Source organism: Nematostella vectensis, chromosome 9 (genome assembly GCF_932526225.1).
Source record: "Nematostella vectensis chromosome 9, jaNemVect1.1, whole genome shotgun sequence".
NCBI lineage: Eukaryota > Metazoa > Cnidaria > Anthozoa > Actiniaria > Edwardsiidae > Nematostella > Nematostella vectensis.
Genome location: NC_064042.1, coordinates 4,902,510 through 4,922,844, shown reverse-complemented (window position 1 = coordinate 4,922,844; position 20,335 = coordinate 4,902,510). Strand labels below are relative to the sequence as shown.

At 39.8% G+C, this 20,335-nt stretch overlaps 1 protein-coding gene across 3 annotated transcripts; it reads left to right on the top strand.

Annotated features, from left to right (window-relative positions):
• The first annotated feature begins 417 nt into the window (after positions 1-417).
• LOC5510961 (peripheral plasma membrane protein CASK) lies at positions 418-20,260 on the top strand. 3 transcript variants are annotated; one of them, XM_032380199.2, is made up of 30 exons: positions 419-621; positions 771-883; positions 1,769-1,819; positions 4,078-4,132; positions 5,285-5,362; positions 5,735-5,807; positions 6,351-6,453; positions 6,898-6,981; positions 7,353-7,444; positions 7,972-8,094; positions 8,577-8,657; positions 8,847-8,886; positions 9,389-9,417; positions 9,760-9,808; positions 10,346-10,467; positions 12,611-12,697; positions 13,304-13,387; positions 13,818-13,991; positions 14,220-14,298; positions 14,515-14,600; positions 15,168-15,236; positions 15,898-16,094; positions 16,578-16,624; positions 16,734-16,802; positions 17,240-17,320; positions 17,592-17,672; positions 18,077-18,279; positions 18,368-18,490; positions 18,737-18,961; positions 18,992-20,260. In XM_032380199.2, the coding sequence occupies exons 1-29, from the start codon at positions 572-574 to the stop codon at positions 18,911-18,913; spliced, it is 2,700 nt and encodes an 899-aa protein (XP_032236090.2). In that variant the 5' UTR covers positions 419-571; the 3' UTR covers positions 18,914-18,961; positions 18,992-20,260. The 3 variants fall into 3 exon arrangements, with proteins under 3 accessions (XP_032236091.2, XP_032236090.2, XP_032236089.2); XM_032380200.2 differs by having other exon boundaries at positions 418-621; positions 16,578-16,621; positions 18,737-20,260; XM_032380198.2 differs by having other exon boundaries at positions 18,737-20,260.
• The last annotated feature ends 75 nt before the right edge of the window (positions 20,261-20,335 follow it).

Sequence of the window (20,335 nt, the reverse complement as noted above, 5' to 3'; positions counted from 1 at the left end):
AGATGTCCGTGTTTTTTGTCTTTCATCGTTTCTTTCTTTACGCCTGGCTTGAAACTTTCCAAAAGTCTAAGGGGACTGAGATCCTCGTCTCTGACCTGTTTGGTTAGAAAAAATCTGGACCAAGCGGAGGGGGGGGGGGGGGGGGGGGGCATAGTCTCCTGTCCATCCGCACTGACTAAGGGAGGCTGCGCAGGAGAAGGTGGCGAATCTTCCTCTTTCGTACGCCGTCTAGCCTGCAAATAAGCGGGACATCACAAACAGGGCAACTAATTTTATATATGCATATAGTAACAACTTGCGAACAATCACCGACCATTTTATTTTCAAGGGGAGGTTTGTGTTTGTACTTCTAGGCGCAGGCGACTTTCCCTAGAATAGGGGCCTGGTGACTAGGGAGGGGAAGAATTCTCCCCAGACCCCTATACCAGCTCGGCCGGCATCTCGGCCGACTCTGCCATTTGTCCTCTGTGAATAATCACACTGAAGCTTTTCACAATCATACTATCTTGACTCAACTATGAACAACACACAGGCAGGCTGATATATTCCCTAGTAACAGGAGAAAGCAGCTATGGAGAACGGATTCCCTCTTAGGTTCGATCTTCAGGAGCAGATCGGGAAGTAAGTTTGCGTATAGTTGGGCCGGTTTGGGACGGTAGAACCGCTACAAAAAAACAATCGTTGTTTACTTGCCTTCATGCCTCTTCAGCGAGTTAACCCAGTCTTTGTTGGAAAGGACCGTGGTCTCTAACGATTTTAATGTATTCTAGGGGGACATTTAGCGTGATCAAGAAATGCACGGACAAGAAAACAAATCGAGTGTGTGCGGTTAAAATCGTGGATGTCTCAAAGATGAGGGCGTCAAGTGGTCTTACTGAAGAAGGTATACATATAGTTTGTATAATAAATCGCCGATATGTTTATGCCTGCAGTTACACTCTACTTTCCACGCGACAACCGCTATATATACCATTAAGGAAAATACTCCATTGTCTGTTCTTGCCTCCGAGCGTTTATTCATTGAGATAGAGGATCGTCCCAAATCATCGCGTAAAACCACCTCTCATTCATGTTGAAGCTTGAACCTTTTCATAACCACTGTTATCTGTAGGTCGTATTTCATTATGTATTTAACATAGTTCGAATTATTTAGTATTGTTAGAGCCGTGAGCGAGGGTCTTATTCACGTCTAGGAAGAAATGAGAGAAAGCCATTCTATAACAACTTCTCAATTTCAATTCTGTACAGCGGGAGTTGAAAGGTACAAGAAATCTATTCTCTGCTTCGAACCAATTTTTTTATATCACTAGGAATGGTGAATAAAACTCAAGAAATAAAACGTACCAAGGCTTGTTATTTTGGGGTTTATGACAGTTGCAGGTCTGTTTGTGTAAGACATGACTGCTAAAGTCACTTAGTGTGAGTGAAAATTGTTCGCGGACGACATCCGATCTTGTGTTCGATTTGCGTCTGTGAGTCATGTGCTACGGTGTGAAAATACGAAATGCTTATCCCCTTCAACTAAAGTAAACACTGATTTCCCCAATTCCTGTTTCCTATTGTTATTGCTCGATAAAATCTAGAGGATATATCCCGTCTTGACTCGCATTGAGTACCGTAAAGCCGCAAAGCGATTTCTACCGTGTCTTATAAACAACATATTGAATCTGTGTTATCGCTATTTCCACACACTAAGGTTGACTCTCGAACTCATTATGGCATTACATAGTTGTGTTTTTAAACGCATTTCTGTTTGTTTTCCTCTTAGATTTGAATCGCGAGGCCTACATTTGTCAAAAACTGACGCATCCACATATCGGTGAGTACACCACATGTGGTTAAGCCACCAGCTGTAGTAAAGTTATCGTTCTATACAACCCTAAATTTAGACACCTATTTGAAGCACATGGGCTTTTATTTACCTTTCGATTCAACTATACATTTACCATTTATTTTGACGAACATTTATTAGCATAATCCTATAATATATTTTTCAATAATGCTGACTTTCAATACATCTTCATAGCAGTAAGCCCTGGTAATTGTATTGGGATTGTTTCTGAATTTTGAAAGTATTTTTACAAATGTATGGCAATTGGTGAGATTAGAATATTGTCATTGTTTTTTGCTTGACACATTCCGTTTTACCAAAGGCCAGAATCGTCTACAATATATTTTTACATTCTGTTACACCTTTTATATCAGCCAATAACAGACTGCTAATTGCATTAACAAGCATTCTTTCTTACAAATTGGATGTAATTATTTGCATGGCTTTATAGACAGAAGAAAAAATATATATAACAGTGATTACTGTTGGAGTATCATTTGCAAATGTCTTTCATTTTTGTTTTTCATTCACTGAAGTTTTTTTAATGAAATTGTCTAAGGGAATTATGGTTTGAATTTATGATTTGATCTATACACTATTTTTATTTAAGGAATGTGTAAAGAAATCAATGAAAAAGGATGTTGTCTTTTATTATTATTTTTTTATGATATTCACCCCAAGCCTTTGCATGGTTTGGTATAGTATTTGATTCAGCCATTCCTTTGTGCCTTCATTACAACTTTTACTCTGTGCTCTTCATGCAAAAGAAAAACAAGACTTTGATACCTGCTAACTTCTCCGCCTACTGTTAAAGCATTCCCACCTCTTTTCACCAAACAATTGGTCTTTGGCAGGTCTTCTTTGCCTTTTCATATTGATTCATTTATTATCCACCTTGCTTTATAAAAGAAAAAAAAATACTGGAAGTTATGGAGAATTTTTTTTTGCAGCCTTCATGCAGTTTGTGAACCCATGATTTGACCTATTTATTGTGTAATAAAAAATGTTTTAATGACTGTTTAACCATATTTTTAGTATTTATTTTGTGTAAATGTGCTTGTAAAAGTTTAATTTACAGCTTACAGTCGAATCTCTTGCATCAAAATGCAAGGCCGTGAAGGCATAGTTCACATTTTTTCTTTATTGTCAGTAGTCAATCCAGAATTCCTATCAGAGAGAAGCCAAAAAGCTATCATTTTTAAAATCCCTTCAGTGCCGGAGCAGGCCTATATATATTGGGGGCACAATACTAAAACATTTAGAAAATATTGGGGGGCACAGTGATGTCCTTACTGGTTGTTTCCTTATAATGTTTGAAGATATTGGGGGGCACAGTGATGTCCTTACTGGTTGTTTCCTTATAATGTTTGAAAATATTGGGGGGCACAGTGATGTCCTTACTGGTTGTTTCCTTATAATGTTTGAAAATATTGGGGGGCACAGTGATGTCCTTACTGGTTGTTTCCTTATAATGTTTGAAAATATTGGGGGGCACAGTGATGTCCTTACTGGTTGTTTCCTTATAATGTTTGAAAATATTGGGGGGCACAGTGATGTCCTTACTGGTTGTTTCCTTATAATGTTTGAAAATATTGGGGGGCACAGTGATGTCCTTACTGGTTGTTTCCTTATAATGTTTGAAGATATTGGGGGGGCACAGCGATACCCTTACTGGTTGTTTCCTTATAATGTTTGAAAATATTGGAGGGCACAGCGATACCCTTACTGGTTGTTTCCTTATAATGTTTGAAAATATTGGGGGGCACAGTGATGTCCTTACTGGTTGTTTCCTTATAATGTTTGAAAATATTGGGGGGCACAGTGATGTCCTTACTGGTTGTTTCCTTATAATGTTTGAAAATATTGGAGGGCACAGCGATACCCTTACTGGTTGTTTCCTTATAATGTTTGAAAATATTGGGGGGCACAGTGATGTCCTTACTGGTTGTTTCCTTATAATGTTTGAAAATATTGGGGGGCACAGTGATGTCCTTACTGGTTGTTTCCTTATAATGTTTGAAAATATTGGGGGGGTGCCCCCAGTGCCACACCCTGTGCTACAGCCCCGCCCTTATATGTACTTTTGACAGATAAAAGGGGAGGCCCTTTGGGGCCTCGCCCTTGTTGCAACCCTGCATTTTTCCTTAGCTAAACACATAACTCTTATTGCTTTCTTAAGTTTTCTGTATCATGCCTCCCCCCCAATATTTCAAGACTGCTACAGCTCTTTTGTCTTACAATTGCAGTTGAGATGATGGGAGCTTACTCAATGGATGGGTATATTTATATGGTATTTGAATAGTAAGTACCTTAAATTTTAGGATTTTTTTATCCAGATACTTTTTGAAAATCTTTATTACCAGAGAATAACTGCAATAAATATAACTGCATTAATGGTTTAGTGTATCATTACAAATGCAGGGCTTCTGGAATTACGCGCTTGTGCGGAAGCGCGTAATTTGGCTTTTTCCGCGCAATCCGCGTAATCCACAAATTTCCGCATAATCCCGCGTAATGTGGCTAAATTTTGAAAGACAAAACATTTAATTGCATAGCTGATGTGTTCTTTTAGGGTTGTTTCCTCTATTTCTCGTGAAAAAAGATAGATATTCTTCTTAAGAGTGCGATATTTCGGACTGAATTTCCGAAAACAAATAAAATGACTAGGCGTTCTTTGCTAAACCGCGAAGGCCTAGGACTAATAATTAAATACCTTTTTTAATTGGCTGGTGGCTAGGAGCCAATGAAAACTCGCCTAAGATATTTTCACGCAAAAAAATAACCTTTTCAAGTTATTTTGTGCTTTCCTTCGGTACAAAATGTTGTTTGAGCGTAACAGTTGATATTCCCTGTAATTTAGCGCGTAATTCAGTAAAAAATCCAGCAAAACTTAGATTTTTAAAGAAAAATGTATTGCAAAATCCCGCCTAATTTAGCGCGTATTGATTGATTTTCCGCGTAATTTAGCCAAGAATCCAGCATAATTTTGAGTTTTTTTCCGCGTAATTCCAGAAGCCCTGCAAATGTAAATGCAAATTTCAAATGCAAATAGCATGATAAAGAAATGGATATCATAAAACTTTTGTGACTAAATGCTCTGCATTATTGTTATTTGCAGTTCTATTGTCCTCTTTTGTATTCTTTTTGATTCCTCCAATGCTGAGCAATAACACACAACTGAACTTTGAATGTATGACTTTGTTTTGAAGGGTTATTTTATTATTTTATTGCTGAGGGGCGGGTGTTGTTATTAACACTAGGTATCATTGGCTCTTTTAAAAGTATATACTTCTTAGTATGTAAGAATTTATGCTTCATAGGAGGTAAACAGGGCTTAATAGAGAGACATGGCCTATTTGAAAACATTGGCTATAGAGGTTGGGGAAGCTTATACGAGATGGGGTATGTGCGAAAAGTGAAGATTTGACTTCTTCTTTTCTTTTATTATCACAGTATGGATGGTGCCGATCTATGTTTTGAGATTGTCAACAGAGTAAATGCGGGATTTGTTTATAGCGAGGCTGTTGCAAGGTAACTAGTGTTTATTTTGCCTACATACTTTTTAAAGACTGGTTCTCACTATGGCGCAAGCGCAAGCACAAAACCAAGTGTAACACAAAAATAAATCAGTTGTATTCTCTTCTGTCCTCACTTTCATCGTAGTGAGAACCAGCCTAGTGTCCATTTGAAGCCAGAAAACATTGCATTTTCCAGCATCTGTTTGGCCTTCATCTCTCCTGGATTTGGGACAAAATCTCCCAAAAAAAAACATGCTTAAAGCTAACAAAAAAATTGCTGCTGAAAGTTTAATGTTTTCTTTCGTCCAGAAATTTATGTCCCTGCAAATAATACATGAGACAACATCAGCTCATTTTTGTTGACCTATCTTTTTCTATTTAATAGTCATTATATGCGTCAAGTCTTGGAGGCTGTATCGTTTTGTCATGAAAATGGTATTATTCACAGAGACCTGAAGGTAAGTCCATCTTTATGACTATGTTTAACTTTTTAGTGCAGTTTCTGCAAATCTGATTGTGTGGATATTTCTTGTAAGTTCTACTGTGACTGTCAATCAGAGAGGTTGGATTAGACAATTACTTTACGTAATGGCAGTCACATTGTTGCTTAAATTTTCCTTAATAAACTTTTTCTATTTTTAAAACACTTTGCTTAACAAATGTAACATAAACTTTGGTCCAGAGGTTGCAACAGGCTTCAAAACATCAACATAATTGGGACCTTGGTGGCGCAGTTGGTGTAAGGAGTTAGCAGGGGCGTAGCCAGGGGATGGCCAACGGGGCTCGGGCCCCCTCCCCCCTATTAGCAGCCACAAATATAGTAAATGTATGAGACATTATCTAGAATAATACAGGAAAAATGCATTGAAAGGGTCTATTGAGCTCCCTCCTGTTAAAAATCCTGGCTTCGCTGCTGGTTCGTTTGCTTTTGCTTGACCTAAAGGCTGGGATAACAACACTGTTATAATTATGTTTTCGGTGATAATTGTTTTCTTTTTCAGCCACACAACGTACTACTGGCAAATAGAGAGAATTCAGCACCCATAAAGGTGGCTGATTTTGGGGTAGCTGTGGAATTACCTCCAGAAGGGTGTATTACAAGTGGTACGTAGATTTCTGTCTCTTACAGATGATATTCACCTATTTCAGCATAGTGGAACTTCTATAGCAGCAATTCATAACAGTACCTAAGTTACCACTTTCCAAAGTCCTGTAATATCCATCTCTCACCTCCCCCCCTCTCTCCCAGTAGTTTCAAAAACTTTAAGGAAATGATCAGCAGGATGTGCCCCCATAAATTTCTTTGTTTCTGTATCATGCCCCCCCCCAACCAAAATATATTCCGTGGCATGCTACGGCTCTGATCAAATCACCAGAAAATTTATCAGAATTGAATGTTGTATAGTGTGTGTTAAAATTTAAATTTAAAAAAAGTGAATAACGAAAAAGAAAATAATGTTTGGGGATATCTCCATCATGTTTTATTGAAGGCCGGGGACTAGAGCTCCTTCATGCTTTACCATGTGCTTATTGTCATTTGTTACCCAGGTCGCCTAGGCACACCACATTTCATGTCACCAGAAGTTGTAAATCGTCAACCATATGGAAAACCTGTTGATGTCTGGGGTTGTGGTATGTACGGTAGACCCAGCAAAATAAAATGCAAATTCACTTTACAGTTACAATTTTACTCAAGCCAGAGTAAGAGAGTCACAGTCAATTTTTTACATTTCATCTGCTCCCAATTACACATACACTCATGGAGATGGCCAGGGAATCTTTTTTAAAAAGGTCACTCGCACTTTTGTTCTAAAGTTGAATAAAATATGAAGAAGTGTGTAGCAAAACGACATAAAATCTTTAACCCAAAACTGACAAAGTGGCATGGTTGCACTGTTATAATTTAAATTTTGTCATTCACATGTATAAACAACTTTTATTGTCTTACTTCTAGTTTCTGTTAAGTAGCAAATGGCTGATGTGATATTCCTTCTTTTTTTTAGGAATTATACTGTTCATTCTTTTGAGTGGGAATTATCCTTTCCATGGAACTGGAGAGAAAGTTTATCAATCAATCACAAAAGGGCAGCCTGTGGTGAGTAGAGTTGTCTGTACAGTAGCCAACCAGTTTTCTCTCATTTAAGGAAGCACCAATATATATTGGGATTCCCAGCCAATGTACTCTTTTGTATAAGACCCCAATAAAACTGTCTGTCTGTCTATATAAGACCTAAAGCAAGAGGAAATTTTGGGTTTTGTTGTGCAGGAAACTACAGGACTTTTTTTCATTGGGGTTGAAAATTATTAATAGAATCTTGTGGGGAATTGCTAGCAGGTTATCATAATTTAGAGTACATGATTCACCGTTCGTTGTGTGAAGTACCTTTTGATATGTGACATGCCTTTGTGTGACATGCCTTATGTTGTGTGACATGTCTTTGTTGTGTGACATGCCTTCTGTTGTGACATGTCTGTGTTGTGTGACATGTCTGTGCTATGTGACATGCCTTTTGTTGCATGACATGTCTCTGTTGCATGACATCCTTTTTCCCCTTTGCATGACATACCTTATATTGTGTGTAATATAACGCCTCTTTTATGGTATGACATGTTATTTTTTAGATGAGGCCCCGCCAATGGGACCAGATTACAGACGAAGCGAAGGATTTGTGTTTAAACATGTTAGCGACTGACCAGGATCAACGAATCTCAGCAGCAGATGCCTTGCAACATCCTTGGCTTAAGGTTTGTACCTAAAAGATTTTGTGAATAATTTCTATTATATATAGGTTAGTTTTCTCTATGATGCAAACATAAACTCAAAACATAACCCTTGCACTTTAGTGTAAATCAAGTATAACTTGTTGGGCTGGTGTCTTAGTGAAAACCAACCTAGGACATCAATAGTGTGACGGCTGTAGTTATTACTATATCACTGTGATGTACAAATTCAAATGTGGCATATGTCTAATGCAAGCTCGAGCACAGTTACACATATTAGGGAAGTGAAAAATGTGGATGCCCAACCAAGAAAATATATGTTGTGAGTATGGCCTATCACAGAAGTGAAAAATGAGGTAGCCCATCTAAAAAAAGGTGGTAGCTTCGCATGTCAGGAAAGTGAAAAATGGGGAAGCCCATATTTAAACAAAAGTTGTTAGCTTCGCATATCAGGGAAGTGGAAAATGGGAAAGCCCAACTTAGAATTCATGTTGTAAATTTTGCAGAACAGGGAAGTGCCAAACCGTAACCACCTTCAAGAAACAGTCGACGAATTGAAGAAATTCAATGCAAGGCGAAAACTTAAGGTAAAATTTTGTTGATTATTGTATACCCCATTGTATGAAAATGAATTCTATTAAAAATCCAACTTTCACTTAATAGGGAAGCTTACCAATATTAACCCCTCACTTTATGTTTCACGGTGCCCTTTGGGAATGCCCGCAAAGCCCGCTCCCATTCGTTTTTCAACTTACGATTTCCACTTCTTTTTGTAGGGCGCTGTTTTAGCTGCAGTTGCGAGTAGAAAATTTCCAGGTATTTACACCATTTTGTTTTTTTCATTAAATAAACCTCGTCTACATGATAGTGTGAGGCGACGGGCGATAGGGTAGTTTATTAGTGGTTATGTTTATTTCTTAGTTATTACAGCTTACCCTGCCTTTTGAGATAATTTCCCTTGCTCTTTCTAGCTCCCGAAGCTAGTGTTACAACCAAGTGCGTGTCATTGTTTATGCATAACGTCTAGTATAACGCCTAGGTCTGGGTCAATAAAAAGGGAGATCAAAAGGCCGCGGTTACTTATCGACATATTTACTTAAACTTACATACTTACTTATCGCAAAACCTAAGAACAAACATAAAAATATGTCAAGTACATAATCACCACCGGATTATCCTAACGCCCGTTTGTGGTTACCTAAGAACAAATATAAAAACCGTCAAATACATAATCATCACACATTCACCCGCGGTGAATGTTTTGTGTTGATAGCATTTAAGGAAACCCACTTACATTGCTGGCTTGTTTCTTTTGTAGTTGTAAATGGCATTGACGTCGGGACTAAGGTACGTGTTGACTTTTCTCTAATAGTTGTCCTGCACTAAATAATCACGTGACATTTAAAGTGGCAGACTCGCGCCAAAATAAGCACAGATGGCTGCGGCCGTCACGCAAGAGAGCGACAAAAAGATAAAATCCTTCAATAAAACTAAGCCCTTTAAAACTTTCTGTCCGATTCGTAAGCACTGTTGCTTTGTCATTGTTATTTTTCCGCGAAAAACCGGAGCGCGCAAGTTTGCCACTCCAAATATCGCGTTATTTCCTAGTACCAGAAGCCTTTATTGCTTGATAAGAACACATTTTATGGGCTAATGTACAATACCCATCATTTCCACATCCAATTTCAGAATGACGACGATGTGTTTGAATGTGAAGATAGTGATCTCAGCGCGACGGGTATGTGCAGTTTTTATGCTATTTTTTACAGCAAATTTCATTCGGCGTTTGCCATTCTACAGTCATACTCGATGCTTGTTAGGCATAGATAGTGGGTAGGCTTTGCGGGGGGTCGGCTGCAAGCGCTCCCTTGACCTTTCCTCCTCCCGTAAGCACGTGCGCGCCTTGATTCCGTCCTTCCTAGTGCCTAGTCTCCCCTTCCCTTCTTTACCCAGCCCCTTGAGCTTGCTATGTTACCTTGATTGTTGATACTATGAGATGGTGATGGTACACAATCCTCAAACGCAAGTCCTCTGAGAGAGCTTTTACTATGTTTTCAATTTTCGAGGATGAATATTCTTATGCTACCATCATCATCACAGTCAACCAAAGAGTACAAAGACAGCAACAATAGATTTGACATCAACCAATAAAAGACGCCAGTTATACCAACCAATCCGCAAGTAGAGTGTTTTTTTGTTAGCCAATGACATCGCAGCATACATTTTCCCGGCTAATCGTAGGTCAGAGAAGTTACTAATTTGGTTGTATGCATAGGCGCAATTGGACAGCTATTAGATTCTCTGGAGGAAATACAGTTGCTTACTGGAGCGAGAAAAGCAGAGACGGACTTTCTACAGACGTTTTTTGAAGATCGTCACTTCCAAGCGCTACTAGAGGTTAGTATCTTGGTGTAAGAGATTAATTTCGCTGACCTTAAAAGCACGAACGTTAGATATTATTCATATTGATATCATTTTCATTAAAGCAAATAAATGTTTTGAGTATTTTTTAAATGCACACCAGTTTATTTTTTGGTTTTGAGATGCAAAATTGAATTTCTAAGTCAGATTTACTGCAATATAGTTACGTTGCTTTATTGAAGAAGAAAAGAAGAATATTCCACATTAAAACGATTTTTAGATTTGTTCATTGGAGTAATAATAATTCCTAAATAGATTTTGAAACACGAATATTTTTTGAATCACGTGCCCATTGTGAGGATTTGCTAAAGGCAGTTTCAGCTTGCTATTAGGTTGGTAGGATATGTTATGAATAACTTGTTTATCATTCAGCTAATGGCATAGGAAACCCGGGCACTTCATCAGACGGTTTTATTAATTTTTTTAAACTAGATCACTAGTCCTCTCACACTGTATCAATTTGTTGCTGTTGTTCTTTTTGTTGTTCTTTTTTTTACGTCGTTTGCCTATCGCGATTAAATAGTTTATCATACCTTCACCAAAGTATCTCATTACAAATTCAACTTTGACGGACCGTTAGCATTTTCGTACAAATAAAATACCTTTTACTAAATCATATATCTTTAATGTGTTCTTGGCGTCAGATGTTGTACCTTTGCCAGCGGCACAATCCATTAATATTTCATGGTGTTAATACCTCTCTTCTCTCGCTAGCTTCAATAATAATTACCCTGTAGCTCATTCAACTCTTAAAAAAGCCAAATCACGCCGCCGTTTTACGCTCCCCACAAAAGCGATTCACACAATGTACCTATTACCATTGGCTAGTTCAAGCGACTATCTAGGACATTTCTAATGGAATATCGTCTATAAATTAACAGACTTTATTCGTTGATGGATATTTTGAAGTTGCTGGCAAATAGGAAAATATGTAAACATAAAAAAAGGGAGTGGATAATCGACATTTTTAAAGAAAATTGTTGTGACCCAAAACTCCTCATATGGTTTTGACCTATACAGGTCAGTAACTCTGTTTACTCTTGATACCAGCTATTTTAATTAAATTTCTTCATTCTTTTTCCCTTCCCTCTCACCTCTGCAAAGGCATAAAGGACTACGTGCATGCATCAAGTTATTTTGACACCTTTTTATTAAAATGAGTATGCAAAGAAAACGTTTTAGATTAATTTGTGGGCTTGGGATATTTGCGTTAACCAGGGCAGTCTCTAGATATTTTCCCTTTTTGTGTGTTCGGTACCAGGATCTGCATGAAAAAAAAACGTAGACTGTCAGACAGTATGCATTTCATTGTATGTTTCTATCTGTCTTCGCTAAGCAGCTTTACTGGAACGTGCGACTTCCAGTGTTTCGAGTGCAGCGTCATGATTGGAAGACTACAGTTTGATTGACACACACGTGATGTATTAACACGTGCGATAACGTCATTCTCACGTGGCAAATTGCATAAGACTTTGAACTTTGAACAATGTTCATTCGGCAAGTACACCCTTGTTGTAACAGACCCATTTTCAACCGATTTTTAATTTTAACCATCGTCATTATTACTCTATACGTCATATGCAGTTGAATAAATCGCAATTTAGCTTCTGTCAAAGTTGATAAGGTCATTGACCTCTACCTGTTGAGGCCATAGCGTTTGTTGACGCTTCTGGGCACACCTTATTTTACGCCTAAGAAGCTGCGAACTGCAAATGAAACGAAAGCTTGCGATTGCAGTTCAGCTTTTACAGTAGCAGGCCTTTAAATCTGCGATAGTTTAGCAACGAATTCTTATAAATTTAATTTCGCTTTCGTAGTGTTGAACTTGTTTCCCTACTTTTCTTTAGACTTGTCGCGATTTCATGGAAATAGCTTGAGATATAAACCTGTTTTTGTAGTATTTTTGGAGGTTTATTATCTCTAAAGATTGTCTTCCTTGTTGAGAAGTCTAGCTATTTGCTCATAAAATAGCGTTTCGTGTAGTGTTTTTCGTTATTTGATAAAGGTATTTCTTGCTGTGTTTATTGGATGTTTATAATCTCGTGAGATCATTTTCCGTGTAGCGTTTCTCATTTTGTTTAGCTTTTCGTTATTTCATGATTTTTTTTTTGTCTTCCAGGTATACGATCGTAGCCAGGAGTGGACGGAAACACACGAATCCTGTCCTCCGTTCACGACTTCGGAAGCCGAGCAAAACGCGAAAGACGTGAGTTCATTTCTTTAAAAAGTCTGTCTGCCGCCATTTTGCCATTCGAGCAAAATAGCCTGAGAAATGATATGAGAAGCCATCAATTTCTATCGATTTGGGGGACACTATTGCGATATAGATTGTGTCGAATATGTATGCAACTAACTATATATTTAGATTTCATCGCATGATTTCTCTTCCAATAATAAAAACAATAACAACATCCTCGGGGGGGACCAAGGTCGTCGCGGAGATGGGAGGGAGTGCACGAGAAAGAAAGAGGATTGAAAGACTCCTCACACTTTTACTCCTCTTTCTTTCTTGCGCGCTCCCTGTGTGCCCGATCTCCGCGACGCCCTGGGTCCCCGAGGATGCAAAAACAAAGGCTGGTTGGATTTCCATTAAATGCTTTATTGTTGACATATACGATTATATGTGAGAATCTGTTTGAACTAAACTAACGTATGAACCACGTTAGAATTCAATTCCTACAACATAAACGGAGGCCAGTCTTTTCACGTCACGAGTTTTTAATATACAAATCAAGTAGCAAAGCGGCGTTTAAGAAACGGCGATGAAAATCATTTGTGTGGACATAACCATAGATTCTTATTATTTTTACAGGTTGTCAATTTAATCGAATTCCGAGCGGAAGACGACGACGACTGTTACGAACTACAAAACATCTTATGTGATCCTCATGTTATGGTAAGAGATAAGTGGGAAGCGCGAGGGAGAGGGTGTGGCAGGGGGGAAGGCGGGGGGTGTGGCGAATGACGAGCGACAAGAAATCTCATGACCCTCATGTTAGACCCTCATGATGTGGTATTAAAAGATAAAGGAGGGAAGGGGAGAGGGTGTGTCAGGGAAGAGAGTGTGACAGAGGGTGGAGCGTGGAGCGTGTGACGGGGAAAGGATGAACTTCAAAACATCTTATGCGACCTTTATATTATGGTAAGAGATAAGAGAAGAGGGTAAAGGGTGTAACACAGGACAGGAGAGCGAGGGTGTGGCAGAAAGCGCATTAATCTTTTGCGTATTGTGGGCGCTAATTCGAAGCATGGCGCTTGTTGGAAGCCGGCCGCTAAAACAGACATTTACGGTATTTGTTAATACAATGATTGTCCTGTCTTTGTAGGCGATGCTTCAAGCGCACGACGGGGTCCTACAGGAGGAAAAACAAGACGAGACTAGTATATTACCTCCCGACACCACCCCCAACGATACCATCGACAACAGCATCCCCGAGCGACCGGAGAAGCTAACGCGCGTGCGCCTGGTGCAGTTTCACAAGAACCCCAATGAGCCCATGGTGGGTACCCTGTGCTATCTCATGATATAGTACAGACCACGAACGAACCCATAGCCCTGGAGGAAGGAAGTAATTGAGGTTGACAGAAATCGCGAAATTGACAAAGAGTTTTCCCTTGGGTTCGATAATTTGGAATAACAGAAAATCTTATATATTCGCGTGCGTTCGTTTTCTTCGCTCACGCCAGACTGTCAATAAAGGCTCTGATTTATTTGTCTTTTTTATCAGGGTATCACACTCAAGTTGAATGACGAAGGACGTTGTGTTGTTGCGCGCATCATGTATGGTGGAATGATTCATAGACAAGGTGAGAACGATCCCGGCATCCTTAGCGCGCATATCATGTACAGCGGCATAATTCATAGACAAGGTGAGAACAATCCCGGCATCCTTAGCGCGCATATCATGTACGGCGGAATGATTCATAGACAAGGTGAGAACAATCCCGGCATCGTTAGCGCGCTTATCATGTAAAGCCGTTCAAATATAAAGCGCATTTTTTATTCAAGTTTTGTTGTTGTAGGGACGTTACACCCCGGAGATGAAATTCGTGAGATCAATGGCTCAAACGTAGCTGACAAGTCAATAGAAGCCTTGCAGTCAATGCTGGTGGGTGTGATACCGTAAGAACCCGCGTATACAGCATTGTTTTTATACTAGTTCTCGAATAAGGGTGAATTTGTAGGTAGTTTAGAACTTCAATTAAAAATCTTGTTACTAAATAGTAAGAGAGCTTTTCATTTGACTTAATTTAAAAGTACGAAAAGAGGAAATAAGTTGTTAGCACCCTGCTTATCAATTTTGGTGGAAAAACGTGAAAATAAAATTCAAAGTTTGCAGTAACATTGCGTTTAGCCTTTTTTTTGCAAAGATATTTCTATGTATATTTGTTTAAGAGAAAAGTGAAATTCATTTTCCCATGGAAACTCTCTCTCCATAAAATAACTTTTTGTTGGGCTTCACCGCATAATTCTTCCATAGAAACCAAAGAAAGATCATACAGACAAAGAGACTGTACTGTCGAATTTTCATTAACAATATTTTTGGCCAAGCATTGGTCGAATCTTTAAAATAACCTCTTAGTTACTGGATACACTATACAACTTTCGGGTTAACGAACTATAAAGCCTTTTCCTTGCCATATTAAGACAAAATTTTATTTATTTATTTTTTTAGCGTGATGCGAGCGGTAACGTGACGTTCAAGATTGTCCCAAGCTCTAGAGGACTGGGTACTAACACTGACGTAAGAGCTGACGTAGTGTTTACGATGATGATAGTGCTGTAGGTGGTGGTGGTGTTTAAAGTGGTGGTGGTGATGATGATGATGATGATAGTTGTGATAATGGTGATGATGATGATGATGATGATGATGATGATGATGATGATGATGGTGGTGGTGGTGGTGGTGGTGGTGGTGGTGGTGGTGGTGGTGGTGGTGGTGGTGATGATGATGATGATGATGATGATGATGATGATGATGATGATGATGATGATGGTGATGATGATGATGATGATGATGATAGTTGTGATAATGGTGATGATGATGATGATGGTGATGATGATGATAGTTGTGATAATGGTGATGATGATGATGATGATGATAGTTGTGATAATGGTGATGATGATGATGATGATGATGGTGATGATGATGATGATGATAGTTGTGATAATGGTGATGATGATGATGATGATGATGGTGATGATGATGATGATGATAGTTGTGATAATGGTGATGATGATGATGATGATGATGGTGATGGTGGTGACCACAACATTTCACGTTCAATTTCATTATCAATTTAAATGATCATGGTGATGATACGGCAAAGATGGCGATGCAAGAAGACGTTAATTATCTTCTTACGCCCCTCTCTGACCATCTAAATGTTTACTTTTTAACCCAGGTATTCGTGCGCGCGTTGTTTGATTACGACCCGCGAAGTGATGACCTGATCCCGTGTCAACGCGCGGGAATGGCGTTCCACTGCTCTGAGATCCTTCAGGTGGTGAATAAGGCTGATTGTTATTGGTGGCAAGCCAAAAAACCAGACGCCAACGAGGAATTCGCCGGGCTCATACCTTCTCCTGAACTTCAAGAATGGTAATAGTCTGGCTATAGACACGTTTATCTCGATACTCCGGAATGTAATACATCCTCCTTGCTAGTTACAAGTTAACCCTTGTCAGCCACACCTTTGTTATTTTTTCCACCTAAATTTCGAAGACAAATTATGAGAAGTCCCGAAGAAGCATCCTAAAAACAGTTCTTATGTTTTATTAAACAAATTCAATTGAAAATATCGCAACAGTTTCTCCATATCAGCTGATGAAAGGGATGCTTTCTCAAATTTGTTACTTTACTAGGATTACAAAATGACCGTTGACAGGGAATCATAAAGATTTACGACAGCGGAGACGACGACGATGCACATACCAGTGCGGTCGTCGTCGCTCGGCCGTCCCAAATCAAGAGCAAAGTCTGAAAATGCCATGTAAACTCTCGCTGGCATCACTTACCATGCTGCAATAATCCTTTTACACCAGTCCGATGTCACTAAAATTTATCTCTGATTTGTATCCCTAGGAGAGTGGCCTGCATTGCAGCCGAGAAATCAAAGAAACAAAATGGTGGTTAGAATAAGGCTGTTTCTAGCACAATCATTACTGTGTCCAGATTTTACTTTACGCCCCGAACCGTCTTACTGCGACGTGTTTGACGGGGGTCTGTCTTGTTTTTCAGCTTCATGTATCTGGTTCAGTCGGAAGAAGAAGACTTACAGGGATCGATACGTGGCTAAACATAATGCAGGTAGATCATCCGGGAGGGAGAGATAATCTGGAGGGAAGCGGTGTAGAGATCGCCCTGCGGGAGGGGGTGAGATTCTCCAGGGGAGGGTGGTGAGATCTCCTGGGGAAGGGAGCAGGTATACTCGGGAGTTAACATAATGAAGGGTCCGTCAGAGCACAAAATATTGAGTACCAAAGAACACCAAGGATTGAACCCCCCGCCCTGTTAATAGTAATTAATTAAAAAAATAACTAGTCCTCAATGGTTTAACCAATGAAGTTTCGTTTTACTAGGAGTTTTTACATTGACGCAAGACATGTCATAGTTTGCTAAAAGGAAATGCGCTTTCAGAGCGCTTCGCAGAGCCTTACCAAAGAGTTACCCTATAGTAGTAGTCGTAGTACTATCTGGAAGCGTTAGCTTACGGTAAAATGCAAATTTTCCTATTTCATTTTCAGTTTTCGATCGTCTGGACCTGGTCACGTACGAGGAAGTCGTTAAGATGGAAAAGTTTAAAAGAAAAACGCTAGTTCTTCTAGGTGAGTCACCCTGCAGGAATCCCTTACCTGTACGCCCCTAGATGGTCAGTTAAGAGCCCTCAGTCACGCCGCTCTTTCTTTACCCTACACGTGAAATCATGCAAAACACCCAAGAAGACGTGTCCTTCAACCAGGGTCAATAACATAATGTACCAAAAACTGATAGTCGACTCTGCCAAATTTTCTTCTTTACTCAGTCAGGGCTGATCCATGTAGGCAGCCGTCTAATACATGTAGAAATCATCGCTTGTTTGTGTTTCTTGTCTTCTAGGAGCACACGGAGTTGGGAGAAGACACATCAAGAACACCCTCATCAACAAATTCGCCGACAAATTCGCCTACCCAATACCACGTGAGTAGATAAAGATTTCGCCCATACCAGACTGTTAGATACTTATGCCCCTGTGAAGTCTAATAATACTTGCAATTTTATGATACCTTATGCCCCTGTGAAGTCTAATAATACTTGCGATTTTATGATAGCGTGGTAGAAGTGCGAGCGGCTGGGGGGTTCGTGGTTATATAATTGATGATGATTATAGTGAAAGTTAATAATGATGACGATGCTTGGTGATGGTGAAGATGATGATGACGATGACGATGGTGAAAGTTAATGAAGATGATGTTTGATTATTATTTTGATCATCATGATAATGATGGTAGATAATGATTGTCGGTGACAATGGGTAATGATGATAATGATGATCATGATAGATGATGATGATGATAATGATAACGGTTGTGCCATCCCTCTAGACACGACACGAGACCCGCGTGCGGGTGAGGAAGATGGCAAGCATTACTACTTTGTGTCAGCGGAAGTGATGATGAGCGACATCGAGTCTAATCGCTATCTTGAGTACGGGACACACGAGGGGGCCATGTATGGGACCAAGCTTGACACCATCACCGACATCATCGAGAACCACAAGGTTGCCATACTAGACGTGGAGCCTCAGGTATTCATGTGTAAAATACACGCAAACACAGTTTCATCCTACACCCTGAGGCCGTTTCTTACCAACAGATGTACTGTCTCCCTTCTAGGCGCTGAAGATTCTTCGCACAGCCAAGTTCACACCCTACGTAGTGTTTATTTCAGCACCATCCATCAAGGGAATCAACGACATTAGACCACCGGTTGCCAACCACGAGCCTGCTGAGGACGCGGTAAGACGTAGCAGGTGGTGGGGCATTGGGGACACGTGCCCCTAAATATTTAAAACAAATATAAGGAAATGACCTGTAGGGGCGTGGCTATGCCCCCCACAACTTTTTTGTTGTACCGTGCCTAATACTTCGAGGCCTGCTACGGTTCTGATGAATACTATTAGACGTGTCATAATTCTTTGTTATTTAGGACAACAGTTTGGGTTGTTTTACCCGCATTTGTCTGAACATTACTTTGTTGTGTAGGGCGAGAGCTTGAAGAGACTAGCCAAGGAATCGGACCAGCTTCGCCAAACATACGGGCATCTGTTCGACTTGACCATCGTCAACAACGACATCGACGAGACTATAGCCCAGCTGGAGGAAGCCCTTGAGAGACTGGGCACCACACCCCAGTGGGTGCCAATCAGCTGGATATACTGAGCCACGCCCTTCTTGGAGCCCTCCCCTACACCCAGGGCATCCCTCCTCCTAGGAGCACAACATGTCTCTTAAAAGAGGCTTGACAGAGATTACCAGTCATCTCATACGAGCACCTGCATTTCCTGGACAATCTGAGCCGTCTGACCTTCAAAGCACCTGTTTTATTTTACTACCACCCCAGGAGTCGACCTAAAGAGGGTGGTAGTTACCTACGAATGAAGAGCATGAGTACTCAAAGAAGGGTGTTGCACGGTAGAGGGGTGTTGAGGAGATGATGGCTAAACGGCTCGATTGCAGATCATTCATATGACAGATAAAGCTCCAAAATTACCTCGCGGGGTTAATCCCCTCACCGTTCATAGATTATGCATTTAAAGCTCTCACTAAAAAAAGGCTTTTAGTCGCTCGATAGATGGCAAGTGGGAAAGAGAGAATGAATTAATTGGTTAAACTGTAAGAGAACATGGACGCAGCGAAGATAGGTTAGAGGTTCAGGGTCAAATTTGTCCTATTTACCGCTTTTAAGATTTAATGCGAATTCTGAACGACTTGAATATGAGACTTGTACTAAGAAATCACCAGTTTTTTCGGGGGTGGAGGGGGGAGGGGGGGGCGTTGAAAAGCTCGCGCGCTCCGGCTTTTGGCGGCAAAATAATGTCAACAAATCATAGCAACTTAATTAGACAGAAAGTTATCTTTATCAGAAAGTGCTTTTATTTTTTAAATAGTGATTTCTTAGTGCACGTTGCTTTTTGTACCGCAAACATTGGCAGTGGAACCTCTGTAAAACCAGGACTTTAGCAATAAACTATGTAATTATGTGCTTGTAAGCTGAAATGACATTGCCCGTCTTAAAGAGGTTGCAGTGTATTGTTATTTGGTGCTCGTTGGCACGCCTTATGCAGTTTGTCCGCCCTGTGGAGGTTGTACTGTATTGTAATTATATGCTTGTTGTCAGTTTCTCTCGAGATGGAGTACCTTAATTCAGAGATACAAGAACTTTGTTCGATGCAGGCATTGTACCAAACCCGTCCATGTGTATAGATAACCGTTCGAAATATTGCTAGATTTAGCTTTATACAAAAAAAATCAAATTGGGGACTTTAAACATTCACTAAACTTTAAAATAATATATCCACATAAATATTGTCTGTATTTTAATACATGTGCTTAGTCCTATTATTGAATGTTGTGCTCTGAGCTTGAAATCTTCGACATCTTGTGTGGGCTAGCCTAGGCACCTCCTGATGATGAGGGTTTCTCGTCAAAGTCAAGTTATTAGCTCATTTCTATAACTGTAATACTGCTTTGTATGAAACATTTGAGAGTAAAAGTTCTCACCAACTACCCGTGCTCTATGAATGATTTCGCGCGGCGGATTCTTTCCCCTACCGTAAATGATCTAAAAAGCGCCTCCTCCTA

Bases quoted from the DNA above. Each gene is read 5' to 3' on its own strand.
- LOC5510961 (XM_032380199.2), top strand. From the start codon at position 572: ATGGAGAACGGATTCCCTCTTAGGTTCGATCTTCAGGAGCAGATCGGG. The intron at 14,299-14,514 runs GTGAGAACGATC...TTGTTGTTGTAG, and splicing joins TGGAATGATTCATAGACAAG to GGACGTTACACCCCGGAGAT. The intron at 15,237-15,897 runs GTAAGAGCTGAC...TTTTTAACCCAG, and splicing joins GACTGGGTACTAACACTGAC to GTATTCGTGCGCGCGTTGTT.